The sequence below is a fragment of the Hylobates moloch genome, unplaced genomic scaffold (assembly GCF_009828535.3).
Source record: "Hylobates moloch isolate HMO894 unplaced genomic scaffold, HMol_V3 SCAFFOLD_3, whole genome shotgun sequence".
Taxonomy (NCBI): domain Eukaryota; kingdom Metazoa; phylum Chordata; class Mammalia; order Primates; family Hylobatidae; genus Hylobates; species Hylobates moloch.
Window position 1 is genome coordinate 98317679 of NW_026652278.1, and position 20053 is coordinate 98337731.

Sequence of the window (20053 nt, forward strand, 5' to 3'; positions counted from 1 at the left end):
CCCAATGGTGATGTATTTCTTGTCTTTTGGTTACTGGACCCAAGGAATCTAAAGCACCCAACTGATAACCTTCAGAGAGCAGGACTTGCCTGCCTTCCAGATCCCAGAGCTGCAGTGATGAGAAGCACAGGAAAACCTTAGAAGATTATTGGGAGCATTTGTAACTGGGGACACTCCTGTTTCTACCTCTTAGTTTCCTGTAGATTCTTCCTATGGAAGAAGAACTACTATATAGAGATCTGTGATTGAATATGTATAAAATATGATGCCTCCTGCTTTCAGAATGTCTCCTTTGGCATAGTACCTCCGTTGCATCTTGAGAAGATTTCCCCAAGCCTCCATGAGTCCAGCTGCTGCTTTTTTTTTTTTTTTTTTTTCGAGACAGAGTATCGCTGTGTCGCCAGGCTGGAGTGCAGTGGCTCAACTGCAACCTCCGCCTCCCGGGTTCAAGTGATCTTTCTGCCTCAGCCTCCTGAGTAGCTGGGACTACAGGCGCCCACCACCATACCCGACTAATTTTTGTGTTTTTAATAGAGACGGGGTTTCACCGTGTTGGCCAGGATGGTCTTGATCTCTTGACCTCGTGATCCACACGCCTCGGCCTCCCAAAGTACTGGGATTACAGGCGTGAGCCACCGCGCCCGGCTGGAATTAAGACTATATATATATTGATTTTTTTTCTTGAAATCTGCATGGATTTAAGAATTGTTAGTATATTGAACGGGAAGAAACAAGATGGCGGCTGAAGGTGATCCAGAGTGGGGCCCCAGCGATTCGGCTTGAGCCTTCCCCCTCCAGCCGCTTCCGCAGGCCGGGCCCCTACCGCCCAGGCGCCCAGCCCCTCGGGCCTCCCCGTCAGGCCCCGGCGCTCCCCACTGCCCCCACTGCGCACGTCCCTCCCCGTCCGCTTTCCCTTCTCCCCCAGCCTCAGCCGCCGCCGCCCACGTCCGAACCCATCGAGAGCTCCGCTGGCGGCAACGCAGTAGCAAGCCCGGGCAGGTGGGCCGCCGCCAGGATGAGGTGGCGCCCAAGACGCGGCTGAGCTCGCCCACGGTGGGCAGCAGTAGCCGGGGACCCGCCGCTGCCCCCAGCCCCCCCACCACACCGGACACACCAGCGCCCCGGGCAGGCGGGGGGCGGGGGCGAGGGGGCGGGGGCAGCCACCTGGGGAGCACCACCGCGGCCCTCGGGCCGTCAACAAAGTGGTATACGATGACCTTAAGAGCGAGGAGGAGGAGGAGGAGGACGCGACGCTGAGGAGACCCAGGAGTCTGAGGACAACTAGGAGGATGAGATGGGGGAGGACGACGATGACTCCGATTACCCGGAGGAGCTGGGAGACGACGACGAGGACGCCAGTTACTGCAGGGAAAGCAGCTTCAGGAGCCATAGTACCTACAGCAGCACTTCAGGCTGGAATGCAATGTTGCGATCTCGCCTCACTGCAACCTCTGACTCCCAGGTTCAAGCGATTCTCCTGCTTCAGTATCCTGAGTAGCTGGGATTACAGGTCAGTTGCTCTCCCTGGAAGGAAGAGTATTCTCGGATTTCACCTTGAAGGAGGAAGAGTTCAGGCTGCCAGAACTGGACTAGCACTTCTGAATATCCGGAGGCAAGGTCGCCTGACTTCCTTGGGAAGCTCTGCTGTGCCCCCACCCCACCCTACCCCACTGCTGCAGGCCCTGGAGTCCTGGGACCACCCGGGTCTGCGGCCCAAATCCTTCCTCACTAAGGGGAGGGGAGGGGGTTCCGGCGGGGCGGGATGGGAAGGGGTGCTTGGACGGGATTGTGACATAAGATTTCCCTGGTGACATGGAGCAGATCTAGACCTGAGCCTAATAAAGGTGGCATAAAGACAGGGCGGGGCGCACGCTTATAAGGGGCACGAGCGTCTCGGGGCTGCCAGAATGGCTCCCGCTTAGTGCGCGGTGCCAGCATGTGTCATGTCCCGGCTGTGTTTCTGGGGCCTGTGGCCCCTCCTCACGTGGCAACTATTGTGGCCACTAGTCAAGGAGGCTCAGCCTCTGGAGTGGGTCAAGGATTTGCTCCAGCTGACCTCTAACCCCCGGGGGCCGCCTGATCCCTGGTCTTCCGCTCCTCCCATCTCCCATGGGAATCTCCCCATGCACCTATTGCCCCAGCAGACCCGGGGGACTTTGACTACATGGGGCCCTCTGCTTCCTCGCAGATGTCAGCCCCACCCCAGGAATCAACTGAAAATTTGGTTCCATTCCTGGACACAGATTCAGCTGGAGAGCTGCCCCTAGGACCAGAGCAGTTCTCGGTTGCACACCAGGATTTCAATGACAAGCTGACTCTGCAAGAAAGGCTCCCAGAGGTGGTTACAATGCTGGACAGGGATCAGAACCAGACCCTAGTTCAGCCTCCTCGCCTCACAAGTAAGGTTCAAACTGCAGATCTAGATCGGGCTGCAGGTCATCAGGCAGATGAAATACTTGTTCCACTAGACAGTAAGGTTTCAAAACCAACCAAATTTATTGTTTCGCCCAAGAACCTGAAGAAAGATCTAGCTCAGCGCTGGCACATTGCTGAGATTGTTGGAATTCCACAGCAATTATCCAAACCTCAGCGTTAGAAACAGACTTTGTAGGATGAATATTCGAGTATGGATACACTGTATCCCGGCAGCCTGCCTCCAGAACTCCAGGTGAACTCAGATGAGCCTCCAGGGTCCCCTGAGCAAGTTGGACTTTCTGAATTCCATCTAGAGCCTGAAACTCAAAATCCAGAGACCCTTGAAGACATCCAGTCCTCTTCACTCCAGGAAGAAGCCCCAGCGCAGCTTCCGCAGCTCCTTCTTCAACCCAGCAGGAGGCCCCAGCTCTGCCTCCAGAGTCCTCTATGGAGAGTCTAGCTCAAACTCTACCAAATCATGAGGTGACAGTTCAACCTCCAGGTGAGGATCAAGTTCATCATAACTTGCCCAACATTACAGTTAAACCTGCAGATGTGGAGGTTACCGTAACTTCGGAGCCTACCAATGAGACACAATCTTCCCAAGCCCAGCAGGAGGCCCCAGTTCAGTTTCCAGAGGAGGTGGAACCTTCTGCAACCCAACAGGAGACCCCAACTGAGCCTCCATGTCATCCTGTGGAGCGTGAACTTTCCATCAGTGAGCAGGAGCAGCCAGCTCAGCCTTCTGAGTCTTCTGGGGAGGTTGAATCTTCTCCAGCCCAGCAGAAGACCGCAGCTCAGCCTCCAGAACATCATGAAGTCACAGTTTCACCTCCAGGTCACCGTCAAACTCAGCATTCAGATTTGCCCAATGTCTCAAGCCTCCAGATACGCAGCTCACCATAGCAACGGAGCCTAGTGCAGAGGTGGGAACGTACCCAGTCCACCAGGAGGCTACAGCTCAGCTCTCAGGGCCAGGTAATGATGTAGAACCTCCTGCCATCCAGCGCGGGGGCCCACCTCTGCCTCCAGAGTCACCGGAAGATGCTGGACCTTTAGCAATTCAACAGCGAGACTTCAGTTCAGTCTCCGGAACCTATTAATAATGAGAACCCCTCTCCAACCCAGCAGGAGGCTGCAGCTGAGCATCCACAGACTGCTGAGAAGGGTGAGTCTTCTCTAACCCAGCAAGAGGCCCCAGCTCAGACTCCAGAGCTCCCTAATGTAGTTGTAGCTCAGCCTCCAGAACATTCAAACCTGACTCAAGCCACAGTTCAACCTTTGGACCTGGGGCTTACCGTCACTCCAGAATCCAAAACAGAGGCTGAACTTTCTCCAACCATGCAGGAGACCCCAACTCAGCCTCCTAAGAAAGTTGTACCCCAACTTCCAGTATATCAAGAGGTAACAATTCTAACACCAGGTCAGGATCAAGCTCAGCATCCAATGTCACCCAGCATTACAGTTCAACATTTGGACCTGGGACTTACCATCACTCCAGAATCCACAACAGGGGTTGAACCTTCTATAGCCCTGATGACTACAGCTCCTCCTCCAGAACACCCTGAGGTGACACTTCCACCTTCAGACAAGGGTCAGGCTCAGCATTCAAACCTGACTCAAGTCACACTTCCACCTCTAGACCTGGAGCTTACCATAACTACAGAACCTACTACAGAGGTTAAACCGTCTCCAACCACGGAGGAGACCTCAACTCAGCCTCCAGACCTGGGGCTTGCCATAACTCCAGAGCCCATTACAGAGACTGGACATTCTACAGCCCTGGAGAAGACTACAGCTCCTCGTCCAGACCACGTTCAGACTCTGCATTGAAAACTGACTGAAGTCACAGGTCCACCTACTGAACTAGAACCTACTCAGGATTCATTGGTGCAATCTGAAAGTTACGCCCAAAATAAGGCTTTAACTGCACCAGAGGAACAGAAGGCTTCCACAAGCACCAACATATGTGAGCTCTGTATCTGCGGAGATGAGACGCTGTCGTGTATTGATCTCAGCCCAAAACAGAGGCTCCGCCAAGTGCCTGTGCCAGAGCCCAACCCTACAATGGCACCTTCACTATCTTAAATTTCCAAGGAAACTATATTTCTTACATTGATGGAAATGTATGGAAAGCATACAGTTGGACTGAGAAACTAATTCTCGATGAAAATTATTTGACTGAATTACATAAGGATTCATTTGAAGGCCTGCTATCCCTCCAGTATTTCGATTTATCCTGCAATAAAATACAGTCTATTGAAAGACATACATTTGAACCACTACCATTTTTGCAGTTTCTAAATCTTGGTTGCAATTTACTCACAGAAGTGAGCTTTGGAACATTTCAGGCCTGGCATAGAATGCAGTTTTTACACAAGTTAATTCTCAATCGCAATCCTCTGACAACTGTTGAAGATCCATATCTCTTTGAATTGTCAGCATTAAAATATCTAGACATGGGAACAATGCAAGTCCCACTTACAACAATTGAGAACATTCTCGTGATGACTGTTGAACTGGAGAAACTGATCTTACCTAGCCATGTGGCCTGCTGCCTCTGCCAATTTAAAAATAGCATTGAGGCTGTCTGCAAGACAGTCAAGCTACATTCCAACAGTGCATGTCTGACAAACGCCATACATTGTCCTGAAGAAGCATCTGTAGAGAATCCAGAAGGAGCATTCATGAAGGTGTTACAAGCCCGAAAGAAGCACACGAGCACTGAGCTGACTACTGAGCCGGAGGCAGCCTCAGACAGCAATGGCATCAATTTGTCAGGCTTTAGGAGTGGGCAGCTAGACACCAGTGATGAGAGGGATGTTATCAGCATGCTAAGTTACATCTTGCCTTATTTCTCAGTGGTAAATCTAGATGTGAAATCAATGTTGTTACCATTCATTAATCTGCTTTCTTCAAATGTGCAAGATGGAGATAGGCCCCTGGGTATTTTGAATAACAATACAAAGAGCCCCTTTCTTCCACCTGCATCCAACAACTCAACTTATAAAAATAAATTGAGAAAGCTGTATTTGCTGGAAAATATGTTAGATGCAGAAATACAAGAAAAAAATTGATGAAGTTAAAAGGGAAGAAAAAACTGCCATGCTCATGCAGTCCAGCCTTCTAGGCAACAAATTTAAATGCCAAATGTTTGAAAAGAAATTAGAAACTATCTAACCACATGAAAGCAGCCTGGCAAAGATTCAAAGTGTAGGCAAAAGTCCTCATGGGCCCAAGGAGCATCCTGAAAAGGCACTTTAAAGAGGTGGAAAGCAGAGGATCAGGAGGGAACAGGGTGCCCAGGCATTTGTGGAGAACTCTGCCAAAGAAAAAAGGCTCAGGAGTCCAGCCCCAAGGATGCTGAGACAGCCTCACATAGAGCAGGGGTCTGAGAAGTTAGTGGGAAACACCGTCTACAAGCCTTCGTTCATCCAAGAGCATAAGGCTGCAGTCTCCTCTGTGCTGAAACCCTTCTCCATGGGTGCACCTTCTGCATCCACCTCTGCAAAAGCACTACCTCAGGTCAGAGACAGATCAAAAGACTTAACCTACGCCATTTTCATTTTAGAAAATGCAAAGGCTAGAGTTAAAAATATGAAGGCTGCTAAACCAATCGTACATTCCAGAAAAAAATACCGCTTTCATAAAACTTGCTCCCACATGGCCCACAGAACACCCAAGGCCAAAAAGAGTCCAAAGTTCAGAAAGAAAAGTTACCTCAATAGACTGATGCTCGCAAAGAGGCCTCCGTTCTCTGCAGCGAAGAGCCTCATAAATTCCCTTTCCCAAGGGGCTTTTTCATCTTTAGGAGACCCAAGTCCTCAGGAAAATCCTTTTCCAGAAGTATTTGCTCCTTCAGAACATTTTATAGAAAGCACTAATGTAAAAAACACAACTGCAAGAAATGTCTTTGAAGAAAACATTTTTATGGAAAACACTACTAGGCCAGAAGGCACCATCTCTGAAAACACAACCCACGATCATTCTCCTGAGGCAGATTCCACTGGGACTGCATTCGACTTAGGGCCAACTATTAAGCAAACTGAGACAAAATGGGAATACAACAACATGGGCACTAACCTGTCCCCCGAGCCCAAAAGCTTCAATTACCCATTGTTCTCGTCCCCAGGTGATCAGTTTGAAATTCAGCTAACCCAACAGCTACGTTCCCTCATCCCCAACAACGTGAGAAGGCTCATTTCTCATGTTATCTGGACCTTGAAGATGGACTGCTCTGAGACCCATGTGCAATTGACCTGTGCCAAGCTCATCTCCAGGACAGGCCTCCTGATGAAGCTTCTAAGTGAGCAGCAAGAAGTAAAGGTGTCCAAGGCAGAATGGGATACGGACCAGTGGAAAACTGAGAACTATATCAATGAGAGCATGGAAGCCCAGAATGAACAGAAAGAGCAGAAGTCGAGTGAGCTCACAAAAGAAGTTCCAGGATATGGCTATAACAACAAACTCATCTGGCAATATCTGTGACAGAAATACTAACGACTTGATTATAATTTTTTGCCTCATTGAGATTTATTCTCACCGAAAGTCATCACAAGAAGATGGAGAAGGATTCTCAAGGGGCATTTTCAGATTTCTGCCACAGACGAGATGCTCTTCCGCGAAGTGAGACTCAGGATGGATCTTTCTCATTCAGACAGCCACTCTGGCTTAAAGATATGTACAAACCTCTCAGTGCCACAAGAGTAAATAACCCAGCATGGAAGCTGCACAAGAAGTCATCTAATGAGGACAAGATCCCCATCTGATGAGGACAGTGAAACCCCAACAGAGAAGGGGGAGGAGAGTGAAACCCTGCCACGGGAGGAGAACACAGAGTGACCCCAGCCCGCCTCAGGCCTCCTGCAAAAATACTTGGCGGAAACAACAAGGGTGGTCAGAAACAAAAAGCAGGACTGAAGCCAGCGGCCCACACATCCTCAGAGACAGCAGGCAGAGGAAGCACAGGGCCGTGGTTCCCTCCCTTGTTTCTCAGTCTAATTAATCACCCAGACCTGAAAACATATCTTCAGGGGGTGGAGATTTTACAATTAAATACCATTGTTCTTGGTGAAAAAAAATCATTAGTATATTATACATCGTGCACTGACAGTGACACAGTAGAATTTCTTTATCATCCTGAGAAGTCTACAAGACACTGGAAGAATAGACTAATATACTTGTTCAGTTATCTTAACTTTCAATGTATCTGTTTTGTCTTTTTGTCTTAATTTTATGCATAGAACTGCAGTGATTCTAACTAAAGTGAATAATAATTCAAGAAGCTTAGGCTCTACTAAAAACACACTCGTGAATTCTCTATTTAACATGCCTCAATTTAGCAATTTAGTCAAAAGTAAATATTTTCCACCTTTACGGTGATTCTGCTATTTCCAAATTCTTCCTCCCACGTGCTCTCAATTTTGTTTTTGTTTTTTTTTTTTTTTTTAAGAAAAAATTATCACCACAGCCCTGTTTAAATTTAGGTAATGGCTCCCTAAAGCCTCCATGATAACGTCTGAATTTCTGACAAACTGCCTCCAAGTTTTATTCCAAATTCTTATCTCACTAACTTTTGTCATACATTCTATGTTTCTTCCAAATCCTCTTTATCTCCCAAAACTCAGTTCCTCCTCTGCCTTTGCATGTGGTCTATGTGGAATGCCTAACTTTTTTTTTGGTAGTGACAGGGCCTTGCTCTGCTGGCCAGGCTGGAGTGCAGTGGTGTGATCGTAACTCACTGTAGCCTCAAACTCCTGGATGCAAGCAGTCCTCCTGCCTTGGCCTCCCAAAGTGCTCAGATTACAGATGTGAGTCACTGCGCCCAGCCCACCTCTTTCCCACAGAATGTATCCTCCTTGTTCCTCAAGGTCAGTAAATATGCTTCCTCCTCTCTAGTCTTTTCTGGTCTTCTCCAGAAGCCAGGATCAGGAGTCATTATACCTCCTCTGTTTTCCCCGAGCACTTTGTTAATAAATCTTTCATAGAATTCATTGCAGTATATGATATACATTGGGTTATATTGCATTATAGTGTTATATTACTGCATCTTTTTCTCCACATTGTAAATCTCCTGAGGATAGAGAATTTCCTTTATTCATTTTATGTCTAACATTGTATTTCTTGTCATGTAATAAGCAATAAAATTTTGATGACTTGAATGATGTGAGAAAACAAGAAGAAAAAAACAGACGAGGATTACACAGGTGTATGTCTTATTTTTCATTCTGCATAACTTCTGCCTGTATTTTATTGATAACCTTGGCCTTGAATATACATAAGTGGATAAAATGTCTCATATTTCAGAGTAGGTTGTAGCAAATTAATCATCTAATTGCTTGTTTATACTGTTCAATTTGATCATCACAGTTTAGGTCTCTAGCAAGAAGAAAAAGAGGACTTTCACGTGTGTGGCAAATAAATAAATAGGATACAAACAGGATTTGTTAATAATCGGAATCTGTTAAAAACAAGATAAATTTTTACTGTTTTGTGATAATAACAAAGTAAAACAAATTGTGTTCCTAGGGTTTACTTATAAATTAAACACACTATTACCACTTTATTTTCCAATTTCATCTCTTTAAGAAAAAAATGGGTTACTTTAAAATGATCTATGAGTACAATTTTATATGGAAAGGGCAATAACATTACTTTCAGTGCAAATAGAAGTTTATCATTGCAAGGGCAACTGTAAAGAAAAACTTTTTATTCACAACAGGGTGTGTGACATACGCCTTTAACATGGGGCCAGTGTCGCTAAGAAGTTGAAAATACAGTATTGCAAAATCAGTAGAAAACAAGCAACAAAACAAAAGTGTCTGTCTTCTTTTCTTTGTCCAACATGTTTGGGTATTAGTATTGAAGGAGCTCTATAACAAGTGCAAATGATGTGTGAAATGAATCAGCTCTGCTCAGCATATACACAGAGACTATAAAGATACTCATGCAAATATAGCTCTGCTGTGTTAATTGCTACACGACTTAGACAGGTATGGCAGAAAGATGGCCAAATTTAGATGACCCAGACACTGATGTCACACTAAACTCTTGGAATTGGCTTCTTGGCTTTCCTCCCTGACAAGTGACTGAAATGGGGGTAGGGTTGAATTTTATGAAGATGTGACACTTAACCCCACCACACACATGCACAGATTATTGTATTTCCTTCTTCGTGCCTGTGTTATGGCCTGCTAATGGTATACTTTACTTGAATGAACTCATGTGCTCCAAATTTCCTATGGGATACAGATTGATAATATTCCCCATTTTAAGGAAATTACAGCTTGAATAAACTAAATAATGTGGCAAGAAAGCTAGTAAGTTGTAAAGTCAGGGATGGTCCCAGGATTCTGTCTCTGGAGACTGGCCTTTCCACCCCATCACACATGGCTGCTGATCATCAAGACAGGTTTCCATGATGCACAGGATGGTGGGTGAAGTGGGTGGAGACAAGACATGTTCACTACACTCACACCTGTCATTTACCAGCAAATCAGCCACGAAAAGCACCACTGTCCTTAAATAAATGACCCCTGCTGGGACTTACCTTAGACAGTGGACATGTTTGAAGCAGCCTTGGCTCACAGCGAGGCTTGGGGCCCCTGTGGAGACTGCACATCTGCCCATTTGATGTAGGAGAGCCTCCCAGCACATGCAGTGGGCATGCCCTGCAGGGAGCATTTTTCTCATTCCACAGAGCATCAATTTTAAGACAGATCATCCTGAATTGCCCTTAAAGCTGAGGGCAATTTGTCCATCCACTCACACATCACTTAAGAGACAGAAAGAAACTTCATTCTGTGTGTGTGTGTGTGAAGACATTTCCTTTTCCTCTCTCCCCCGCCAAGGCACCTGCTCAGCACACTTTCCTGTTCGCTTTTTCCTCCTGGGCAGTGCCCATCCTCCCTGCCTGATTCAGATTCTTCCCTGGTGCTGCTGTCCAATATTTATTGCTCAGCTAAGTATCAAAAAAGAGGAAATACAAAAATCTTGAAGGCTACTACGTGCTAGGTAATTTCACATACTTTATTGGAGAAAACAAAATTTTTCAGAGCTTGTTTCCTGACGCAGTCACACAGTGAACTAGCGGCAAATCTAAACTGTACTTTGGGCCAAGATAACCCTAAACCCGTTCATTTTCCTCAATCCCACCAGAAATCACCCTAAAGAGGAGGGAGATTTATTTTTTAAAAAAACTGAAACGTCTGTAGCTCACATTTATTATTTCCCATTAAAAATGAAAAAGTTTCTATTAAATCCAATAAGGGGTAAATGAATATTCCTTCAATTTAGGTTTGTTCCTTTTATGGAATAAAATAACGCGTTAGATAAGTGTCACTGCTTTTTAGCCACTCATACATTACCATTTGGAATTATTTAGTATTTACAACCCAAAGTTGATTCTCTAATCTATTTCTCATCTTTGTGTGATAATTTTACAAAATGTCCTCTTCATTTTTGAAGACAAAGAAACGTGAAACGTCCACGATCAAATGATTCCCCGTGTTGTATTAGACAAACCCGAAGCAAAGCCTCTGGCGGGCGCTGGAGAAGCCGCAGCTGCAGACACCGCGGCAGTCTCAAGACACCACTGAGTGACTGTCCGTTAAGCTGGAAGCGGATGTGGCATTTCAAAGGGGCACGAAATGCAACCGGCTAGGAAGGAGGGATTCCGCCGCAGGGCTGCTGCGTCCGCGGGAGCGAGACGCCTAACCGGAAGAGCTAGCAAGAACGCCGGATGCCGCAGGGAGGCGTCCGGAAGCGCGGCGGAGCGGGGGACTACATTTCCCATAAGCCCGCGGGGCAGGGCGAGGGGCGGGCGTCGGGGACATTACCGGACAGGCCTTGCCCGGCAATACCAAGGTAAATGCCGGCGCCGCGGCTCCGAGGGAAGAGAAACTTACGATCTGCGCCTAGATTTTTACTAGAACCCTCCTAACCCATCCCCCGAACTGACAAAAACGACTCTTCCATCCGGGAGACTTTGGGATTTCCGGGCCACAGGACTCCACCCCCCACAATCTAGTCAGTCCCCCAACCAACGTTGGGCCTGGGGCACTTCCCAAATGCCTAAGGACGCAGCGGGTTGCGCTAGTAAGTTGAAGGCCCAGGGTACCCCCTTTCCAGGGTACCCCCTTTCCAGGGTTGACGACCAGTAAAGACTCCTCATTGGCCCCGCCCTCCACGCCCAGTATCCTATTTTTAATTTTCTTTTTTTAAATTATTGGTTCCTTAAATAGAGCCAGGGTCTCGCCATGTTGCCCAGGTTCGTCTTGAACTCCGGGCCTCAAGCTTTCCTCCCGACTCGACCTCTCAAAGTATCGAGATTACAGGCGTGAGCCACTGTGCCCGGCCGTCCCCATGCCCAGTCTCCTATTAAATCCCGCTGGAGGTGCCTGGCTCCCTGGGGCTGGGTGGAAAGGGTAGTGTAGGGGAAGTTGCCCTTCGCCCCAGCCCAGTTTAGGAGCCGGCGACCTCCTCTCTCCTTTGGCTGCTCCTCGGACGTTCTTGGCTCAGGGCGGCGAAAACTGTCGAAGACCTGCGGGCCAGGGACTGCTGAGCACCTCCATCCAAGGTCCCCAATGCTTTTCTCCATCTACTCTTTAGAGTGGTGTCACGATTGCCACTGGAGAGGCTAAGTGACTTGCCCTAGGTCACATAGTTTAAATGGCAGAACTGGAGTTTCACACAGAACCTGTCCCGACTTAAAAAGCCCTTTCCTTAGGCCCCATTTACCTTCCTCAAACCTTAACTTAGGAGAGTGCAGGCGCTGGGGACCGCAGAGTCATTTTTGTTGCCCAGCGGTGCCGTCGCGTGCAGCTTTGGGCCCAGGTGCAGAACCCAACCGCCCATCCCCAGCGCGCACTTCGTCCACCCGGCTGCCAGAGCGGACACATCGGTCTGGCCTCGGTTTCCCCCTTCTGAACAAAAGCGCGCACAGTGTGCCCCCCGCACCAAGCCGGGACTGTGGCCCCCTGGACGGTTCTATCTCTTCCTTTCCCCGCTTCCCAGACCCTCCTCTGGGGACAGACGGACCGCGCGTCCTTGCCGCGGCGGCGGGTCGGGTGGGTGGGGTTTGCTGCACTGCTGCTGCGGCGGCGGCGGCGCCAGTGGGTCCTCCGGTGACTCTGGGGCGGGGCTGTTGGGAGGGCACGGACTGACAGACGGACTCCGGCGGAATGGGGGGTGTGGCTGCTCCGCCAGGGTCCCCAGGGTGGGAGAGCGGCTCCGCGGCCACCGATGCCCGGACCCCCTCTCTCTTCTGCTAGACATGCTCTTCCTCTCGGTGAGTTGTTTTGCTGTCGTCGCGGGCCGGATTCGTGGCCTTAGTCACGCCCCGTGGGAGGAGGAAGGAGCCGGGCCGCTTCGATCTGTGTGGCCTGGATAGGGCAGGGCAAAGGGGAACTGACCCGCTTCGCTCCGGGGCCTCCTCCTTTTGGGGCATGTTGATCCGCGGCTGCGCTCCATGTTCCAGTTTCATGCAGGCTCTTGGGAAAGCTGGTGCTGCTGCTGCCTGATTCCCGCCGACAGACCTTGGGACCGGGGCCAACACTGGCAGCTGGAGATGGCGGACACGAGATCCGTGCACGAGACTAGGTTTGAGGCGGCCGTGAAGGTGATCCAGAGTTTGCCGAAGAATGGTACGTGCGCTGGGCCCTGGCTGGAGACGCCTCCTGCAGAGAGCCCCAAAGCCCCCTTTCACTTTCTGGTTCTAGTGTTGTTTATTTAGCCTTTTTTTCTGTGTAGGAGCCATGTAGTGGAAGGGGAGCTACTAAATATGAATTAATTACTTTTTGATCTTCCAAACTGGAGAAAAATCTAATATCCAGATTTTAAGTAGTTCATATTGTTGAAAACAAAAGTGGTGTCACTTAATGACTGCGGATTTGGGTGTGTTAAAAAAAAAAAAAATCCGGGCCGGGCGCGGTGGCTCACGCCTGTAATCCCAACACTTTGGGAGGCCGAGGTGGATGGATCACCTGAGGTCCGGAGTTCAAGACCAGCCTGACCAATATGGTGAAACCCCGTCTCTACTAAAAAATACGAAAATTAGCCAGGCTTCGTGGCGTGCGCCTGTAGTCCCAGCTACTCGGGAGGCTGAGACAGGGAAATTGCTTGAACCTGGGAGGCAGAGGTTGCAGTGACCTGATATCATGCCACTGCACTCCAGCCTGGGCGACAGAGCCGGACTCCATCTCAAACAAACAAACAAACAAACAAACAAAAATCTAGGCTGGGGACGCCTAATGCCACACACTCATAGGGTCTACCAGCTTAAGCCTTTTGAAAACTTTTGATATGAAGGGACAGAAAAGAAAGAATAACTACAGTCAATTGTGAAGTAATTTCTCTTTATTTTAATAAATATATATTTTCTACCTTTTTATTTGCTATTCCATTGTACAGTGTTCTCTTTTTTATACTCATATTGGACCTTCTTGGCAGCTGGTGAGAAAAAAGTCATTCCAGTGGCTGATCTCCTTCTTGTATTTAATGTGCTATTTCTCTGGCTGCCTTTTAGATTTCTTTTCTATCTTCGGTTTTCAGCAATTTGACTAGTAGGTGTGGTTTTTCTTCATATTAACCCTGTTCACAATTTGCAGAGCTTTTTGAATTTGTAATTTTATGTCATAGACCAATGCGAAGTTTTTGGCCATTAAATATTTTTCTCTGTTCTAAATGCAGAGTCTTAGAGAGGAAGACATACTTTTCAATTCATATCTTTCTACATTATGTGAATTATATTTCACAATAAACATATTTATTTATTTAGAGATGGAGTTTCACTCTTGTTGCCCAGGCTGGAGTGCAATGGTACAATCTTGGCTCACCTCAACCCCCACCTCCCGGGTTCAAGCAATTCTTCTGTCTCAGCCTACCCAGCAGCTGGGATTACACGCATGCGTCACCATGCCCGGCTAATTTTGTATTTTTAGTAGAGACAGGGTTTCTCCATGTTGGTCAGGCTGGTCTCGAACTCCCGACCTCAGGTGATCTGCCCTCCTGGGCCACCCAAAGTGCTGGGATTACAGGCATGAGCCACCGCACCCAGCCCAATAAACATGTTTAAAAAGTAATTTTAGGTGCTACTACTGCGCCACAGTTGTAAAACTAACTGAATACATTAATAATACATTACTATAGTATTTAATATCATGATTTCTGTTTTCATTAATTATCATTTGGCTAGGTAACAAATATTCGACACAAATCATTCAATAAAAATTCATTAAATGCAGATTCAGAAAGTTTTAAAAACAAATATACACAAAATAGTGTTCCATTTGTAATTTCTTTCCTTCTATGGTGGTGTCTGAACCTTTTGTAATTTCTTCTTTTTTTTTTTTTTAACCTTTTGTAATTTCAAACATTCTATTGGAGGAGGGCATATGGGGGACTGAAAGATAAGAAAGAACAAATAAAATATATTTAAAAATGTATGAGCTTATTTAGGTATTGATTTTTTAAGTCCCTGATTATTAGAGTTTATAGAAAGGTATGATTCTAAGAGTTTTATGTAAGTAGTATGTTTATACTTTCTTCTAAAGCACACGTTTTTATAGTTTTTTGAAAATTGGCAAAGCTAGACTGATGTCTCTAGGCCACTATGCCTGTTGACATTATGTACCACTTATTAGGAAACCCATATAAAATACAGTTTGTATTTACATAACATTTAAGAAAGTATTGCAAAGTTAACATACCCTATCGGCTGGGTGTGGTGGCTCACGCCTGTAATCCCAGCACTGTGGGAGGCCGAGGCGAGCTGATGCTGAGGTGGGCTGATCACCAGGCGGGTGGATCACAAGGTCAGGAGATCGAGACCATCCTGGCTAATACGGTGAAACCCCGTCTCTACTAAAAATACAAAAAAGTAGCCAGGCATGGTGGCGGGTGCCTGTAGTCCCAGCTACTCAGGAGGCTGAGGCAAGAGAATGGCATGAACCCGGGAGGGGGAGCTTGCAGTGAGCCTAGATCACACCCCAGCCTGGGCGACAGAGCCAGACTCCTTCTTCACAAAAATTAAATTAAATTAATTTAAATTAAGAAAAAAAAAGATACCCTATCAGGCCAGGCGTGGTGGCTCACACCTGTAATCCCAGCACTTTGGAGACTGAGGCAGGCCCTGAGATCAAGAATTCAAGACCAGCCTGGCCAACATGGTGAAACCCCACCTCTACTAAAAATACAAAAATTAGCTGAGTGTAGTGGCAAGTTCCTGTAATCCCAGCTACTCGGGAGGTTGAGGCAGGAAAATCGCTTGAACTCAGGAGTCAGCTGAGATTGCGCCATTGTACTCGAGCCTGGGTGACAAGAGCCAGACTCCAATTCAAAAAAAAAAAAAAAAGATATCCTATCAAATGGTAATTGTGTTGGACAACATCCAGTATACTGTTATCCCCTGAAATGAAGTTGATATTAATTGAAGCAGAAGTTTGTTACAATGGATTATAAATATTTTTGTAATACTACTTTTAAACCACTTGATTTGCTCTGAATCATTATGCGAAGAGCAAGATCTTGGAGTTTTTTGTTCCTTGTTTCTCAATCCTTATTTAAGGCCTGAAATAGTAATGAATCCTATGGCATCTATGTTTGGTGTGACCTTAACCTTTTAAAATTAAAATTCTTAGCTAATATTTCAAATACATATGAAGTACATCATGTGTGAGCACCTTGAGGACAGAAATCTTACTTGAATGTCTTACACACAGACTACACTCAATAAATGTTCTCGGTTTTTGTATTTTTAATATCATTCACCTAAGCCAATAAACTTATTTGGTTGATTTACTGAAGATATTTTGAGATTAGACTTTTGATGTTTTAAATTTAGGTTTGTGTTATTTAAATAAGTGACCATTTTAAACTGTGGTTTCTCCATTTTTTTCCCTCTGCTTTATAAAGGATTGTATCATTAAAACACTATCTATTAGGTACTCCTAAATGTGCATATATTATACAGATAATTATTATAGTGATTTGAGAATTAATTATGCACTCTCGGCCAAACCTGAAACACCAGCTGTTAGTTTATCTGTGTGGTAATTTCCACAGCACAGCTTTTTTTTTTTTGAGACCAAGTCTTGCTCAGCTGCCCAGGCTGTAGTGCAGTGGTGTGATCTTGGCTCACTGCAACCACCGTCTTCCGGGTTCAAGCAATTCCGTCTCAGCCTCCTGAGTAGCTGGGATTACATGCACCCGCCGTCATGCCCGGCTAATTTTTGTATTTTAGTAGAGACGGGGTTTCACCATGTTAGCCAGGCTGGTCTTAAACTCCTGATCTCAGGTGATCCGCCCGCCTCGGCCTCCCAAAGTGCTAGGATTACAGATGTGAGCCACTGTGCCCAGCCCACAGCTCTTATAAACTGCTAGCTTATGCAATTTACAAACTTTAAAAAATATCTTCTTACAATTTTTATTTTTAAAATTTTGTTATAAAGGTAATATACACTGATGTTTAAAACTTTTTTAAAAACAGATAAGTAAAAAGGAAAATAATCTGTATACTTACTATTCAGAGATAGTCTTTAAACATTTTATGTTTATCTTTCTACTGTACTTTTTATGTATATAAATATTTTGCCAAAATGTATCATATTACGTATGTTGTTTTTAAACTTATTTTTCTAAATTTATAGTAGATCATGGAACTCATACCATTATTTATATTTTTCTACAATATAACTTTTTAGGGCTACAGTTATATATTGTCCTGTTATATTTATATATCATAATTATTTAAACAGCTATTTATTATAAAACATTAACATTCCAATTTTTCAGTTATTGAGAATATTGCAACTTATAGCACTTGCTTATACAATTTGAATTTTTTTTTTTTCTTTTTGAGACAGGGTCTTTCTCTGTCGCCAAGGCTGTAGTGCAGTGGTGTGATCACAGCTCACTGCATCCTTGACCTCCCCAGGCTCAGGAGATCCTCTCTGCTTAGCCTCCTGAGTAGCTGGGACTACAGGGTGTGCCATCACACCCAGCTAATTTTTGTTTTCATTTGTAGAGACAGGGTTTTGCTATGTTGCCCAGGCTGGCCCTGAACTCCTGGGGTCAGGCAATCTGCCCACCTCAGCCTCACAAAGTGCTGGGATTACAGACGTGAGCCACCACAACTGGCCAATTTAAAAATTTTAAGCATGAGAAAAATTATAGATATGCTAGAGACACATATGAAGAATTATCCTGAAATTGATGTCTCCAAAATTACAGAGGTAGGAAGTGAGAAATCTATTTTATCTTAGATTAATTCTTTTTCTACTATAGTGTATACTGTTTGGCTTTAGCCCCAAATTCCTTATCTACTGAGAATTTGAAATTTGGCAGAGTATACATGTAACTTTTTCACTTATGCTAGTCAGTTTTGATTTGTCATAAGCTTTGAATAAAAATATCTTATTAAGATTGCTTAATAATAGTTATTCTATATTTTAGTATGTTTTTAAAGAGACATTTGCAGGTTACTTTGGTTATATCTACAGCATGTCTATTCATGTATTCTTTTATTTACTGAACCATCTTAGACATTGCTATTAAAGTTTAAAATCTCAGAGTGTTTTGAAATCAAAGAAGCAAGCAACTAACAGAACCATAACTTTTGTTTCTATAAGATAGAAATAAATCGTTATCTAAAATATTAATGCAATATAAAATCACTGTTAGTATAGCTAAGCTAATTTATAACCTGAGATTATCAGTTGTATTCCCCAGGTGATTTGTGTTTAATGTGTATTTCCAACAGGTTCATTCCAGCCAACAAATGAAATGATGCTTAAATTTTATAGCTTCTATAAGCAGGCAACTGAAGGACCCTGTAAACTTTCAAGGCCTGGATTTTGGGATCCTATTGGAAGATATAAATGGTAATTTTTTGTGTAGAGCTACGCAAGAATTTAAATTTTAATGACATAATTATCATATGGCTATTACTTAAGTGGTTATATATTATTCTGTGCAGAAAGTGTCCTAGGTATTGGGTACAATTTTCATCCTCCAGGTTTTTTTTTTTGTTTTTTTTTTTTTGAGATGGAGTCTCACTCTGTCATCCAGGCTGAAGTACAGTGGTAGGATGTCAGCTCACTGCAGCCTCTGCCTCCTGGGTTCAAGTGATTCTCCTGCCTCAGCTTCCCGAGTAACTAGGATTACAGGTGTGCACCACCACGCCCAGCTAATTTTTGTATTTTTAGTAGAGACAGGGTTTCACTGTGTTGGCCAGGTTGGTCTCAAACTCCTGGCCTCAGGTGATCCGCCCACCTCGGCCTCCCAAAGTGCTGGGATTACAGGTGTGAGCCACCATGCCCAGCCTTTCCAGGTGCTCTTAGTACAATTTTACACAAATAGGAAAATCTTGGGGAGGAGAGGAAAACAGTAAAACCAAAAGGGATAGGTGCATCAAAGATTAAGAAGCATTTTCAGTTAATCTTTACTTTCATGGAGTTTTTTCTTTCTTTTTTTTTTTTTTTAAGGTAAGAGAAACTCCCAACCTAAGTTAAAGAAACAAACTTTAACTGCCTCTTTTGCCTCCAAGAAAAATAATGGCTTTTCCTTGTTTGTGTTGAGCCTTGAAGATAATAAATAACTAGGAATATGACTCAGGTACTGCCATGCTAACTTTTTATCTAAGCTGTCACTTCTGACCTACTGTAATTGAATAGAAATTTGATTTTTTGTATACTTAAAAGAATTCTAAACTAAAAAGTATACTTAAACTAATTATAAACTATAAATTAAAAGAATTATAGACACAGGTACCTGTACTCATCCATGGTGTTTTCCCAGTTGACTAACAGTTGATATTCTTAATACAATTGAAGCCTTCACAAATGTCTGAGAAAAGTCAATTTTAGACTGTACGTTATGAACAGAATATGCTAATTGGTGAAGCATGTTTTATTTATTTATTTATTTATTTTTGAGATGGAGTTTCACTCTTGTTGCCCAGGCTGGAGTGCAATGGCGTGACCTCAGCTCACCGCAACCTCTGCCTCCCAGGTTCAAGCGATTCTCCTGCCTCAGCCTCCTGAGTAGCTGGGATTACAGGCATGTGCCACCACGCCTAGCTAATTTTGTATTTTTAGTAGAGACAGGGTTTCTCCATGTTGGTCAGGCTGGTCTTGAACTCCCTACATCAGGTGATCTGCCCGTCTCGGCCTCCCAAAGTGCTGGGATTATAGGCGTGAGCCACCCCCCGGGTGGTGAAGCATGTTTTAAAACCCACACTTTTTTTTTGGACACGGGATCTCACTCCTATCACTCAGGCTGGAGTGTAGTGGCACGATCACAGCTCACTGCAACCTCTGCCTCCTGGGCTCAAACAATTCTCCCAACTCAGCCTCCCCAGTAGCTGGGACCACACGCTTGTGCCACCACACCCGGCTAATTTTTTAAATTTTTTCCTAGACGGAGTTTGCCTGTGTTGCCCAGGCTGGTCTCAAATTCCTGGTCTCAAGTGATCCACCTGCCTTGGCTGGGATTACAGGTGTGAACCACCATGCCACACCAGTTTTTTTTTTTTCTTTTTTCTTCAGACGGAGTCTCGCTCTGTCACCCAGGCTGGAGTGCAGTGGCATGATCTTGGCTCACTGCAATCTCCGCCTCCCGGGTTCAAGCAATTCTCCTGCCA

The 20053-nt window shown here is 45.2% G+C and overlaps 1 protein-coding gene and 1 pseudogene across 10 annotated transcripts in view; both read left to right on the forward strand.

The window, feature by feature from the left end:
* Positions 1-1549: 1549 nt before the first annotated feature.
* Positions 1550-7287, forward strand: LOC116462247 (leucine-rich repeat-containing protein 37A3-like; annotated as a pseudogene).
* A 3775-nt stretch (positions 7288-11062) lies between these two features.
* Positions 11063-20053, forward strand: part of ACBD5 (acyl-CoA binding domain containing 5) — a 37952-nt gene continuing 28961 nt past the window's right edge. The window contains exons 1-3 of one of the 10 annotated variants that reach the window (XM_058436602.1): positions 11063-11280; positions 12903-13058; positions 18173-18293. In XM_058436602.1, the coding sequence (XP_058292585.1) occupies positions 11064-11280; positions 12903-13058; positions 18173-18293 (494 nt within the window). In that variant the 5' untranslated portion in view covers position 11063. Of the gene's footprint in view, positions 11281-11492; positions 11512-12517; positions 12704-12780; positions 13059-18172; positions 18294-20053 lie in introns of those variants that run through there. The other 9 variants (XM_058436601.1, XM_058436603.1, XM_032144601.2 and 6 more) reach the window with 9 other exon arrangements.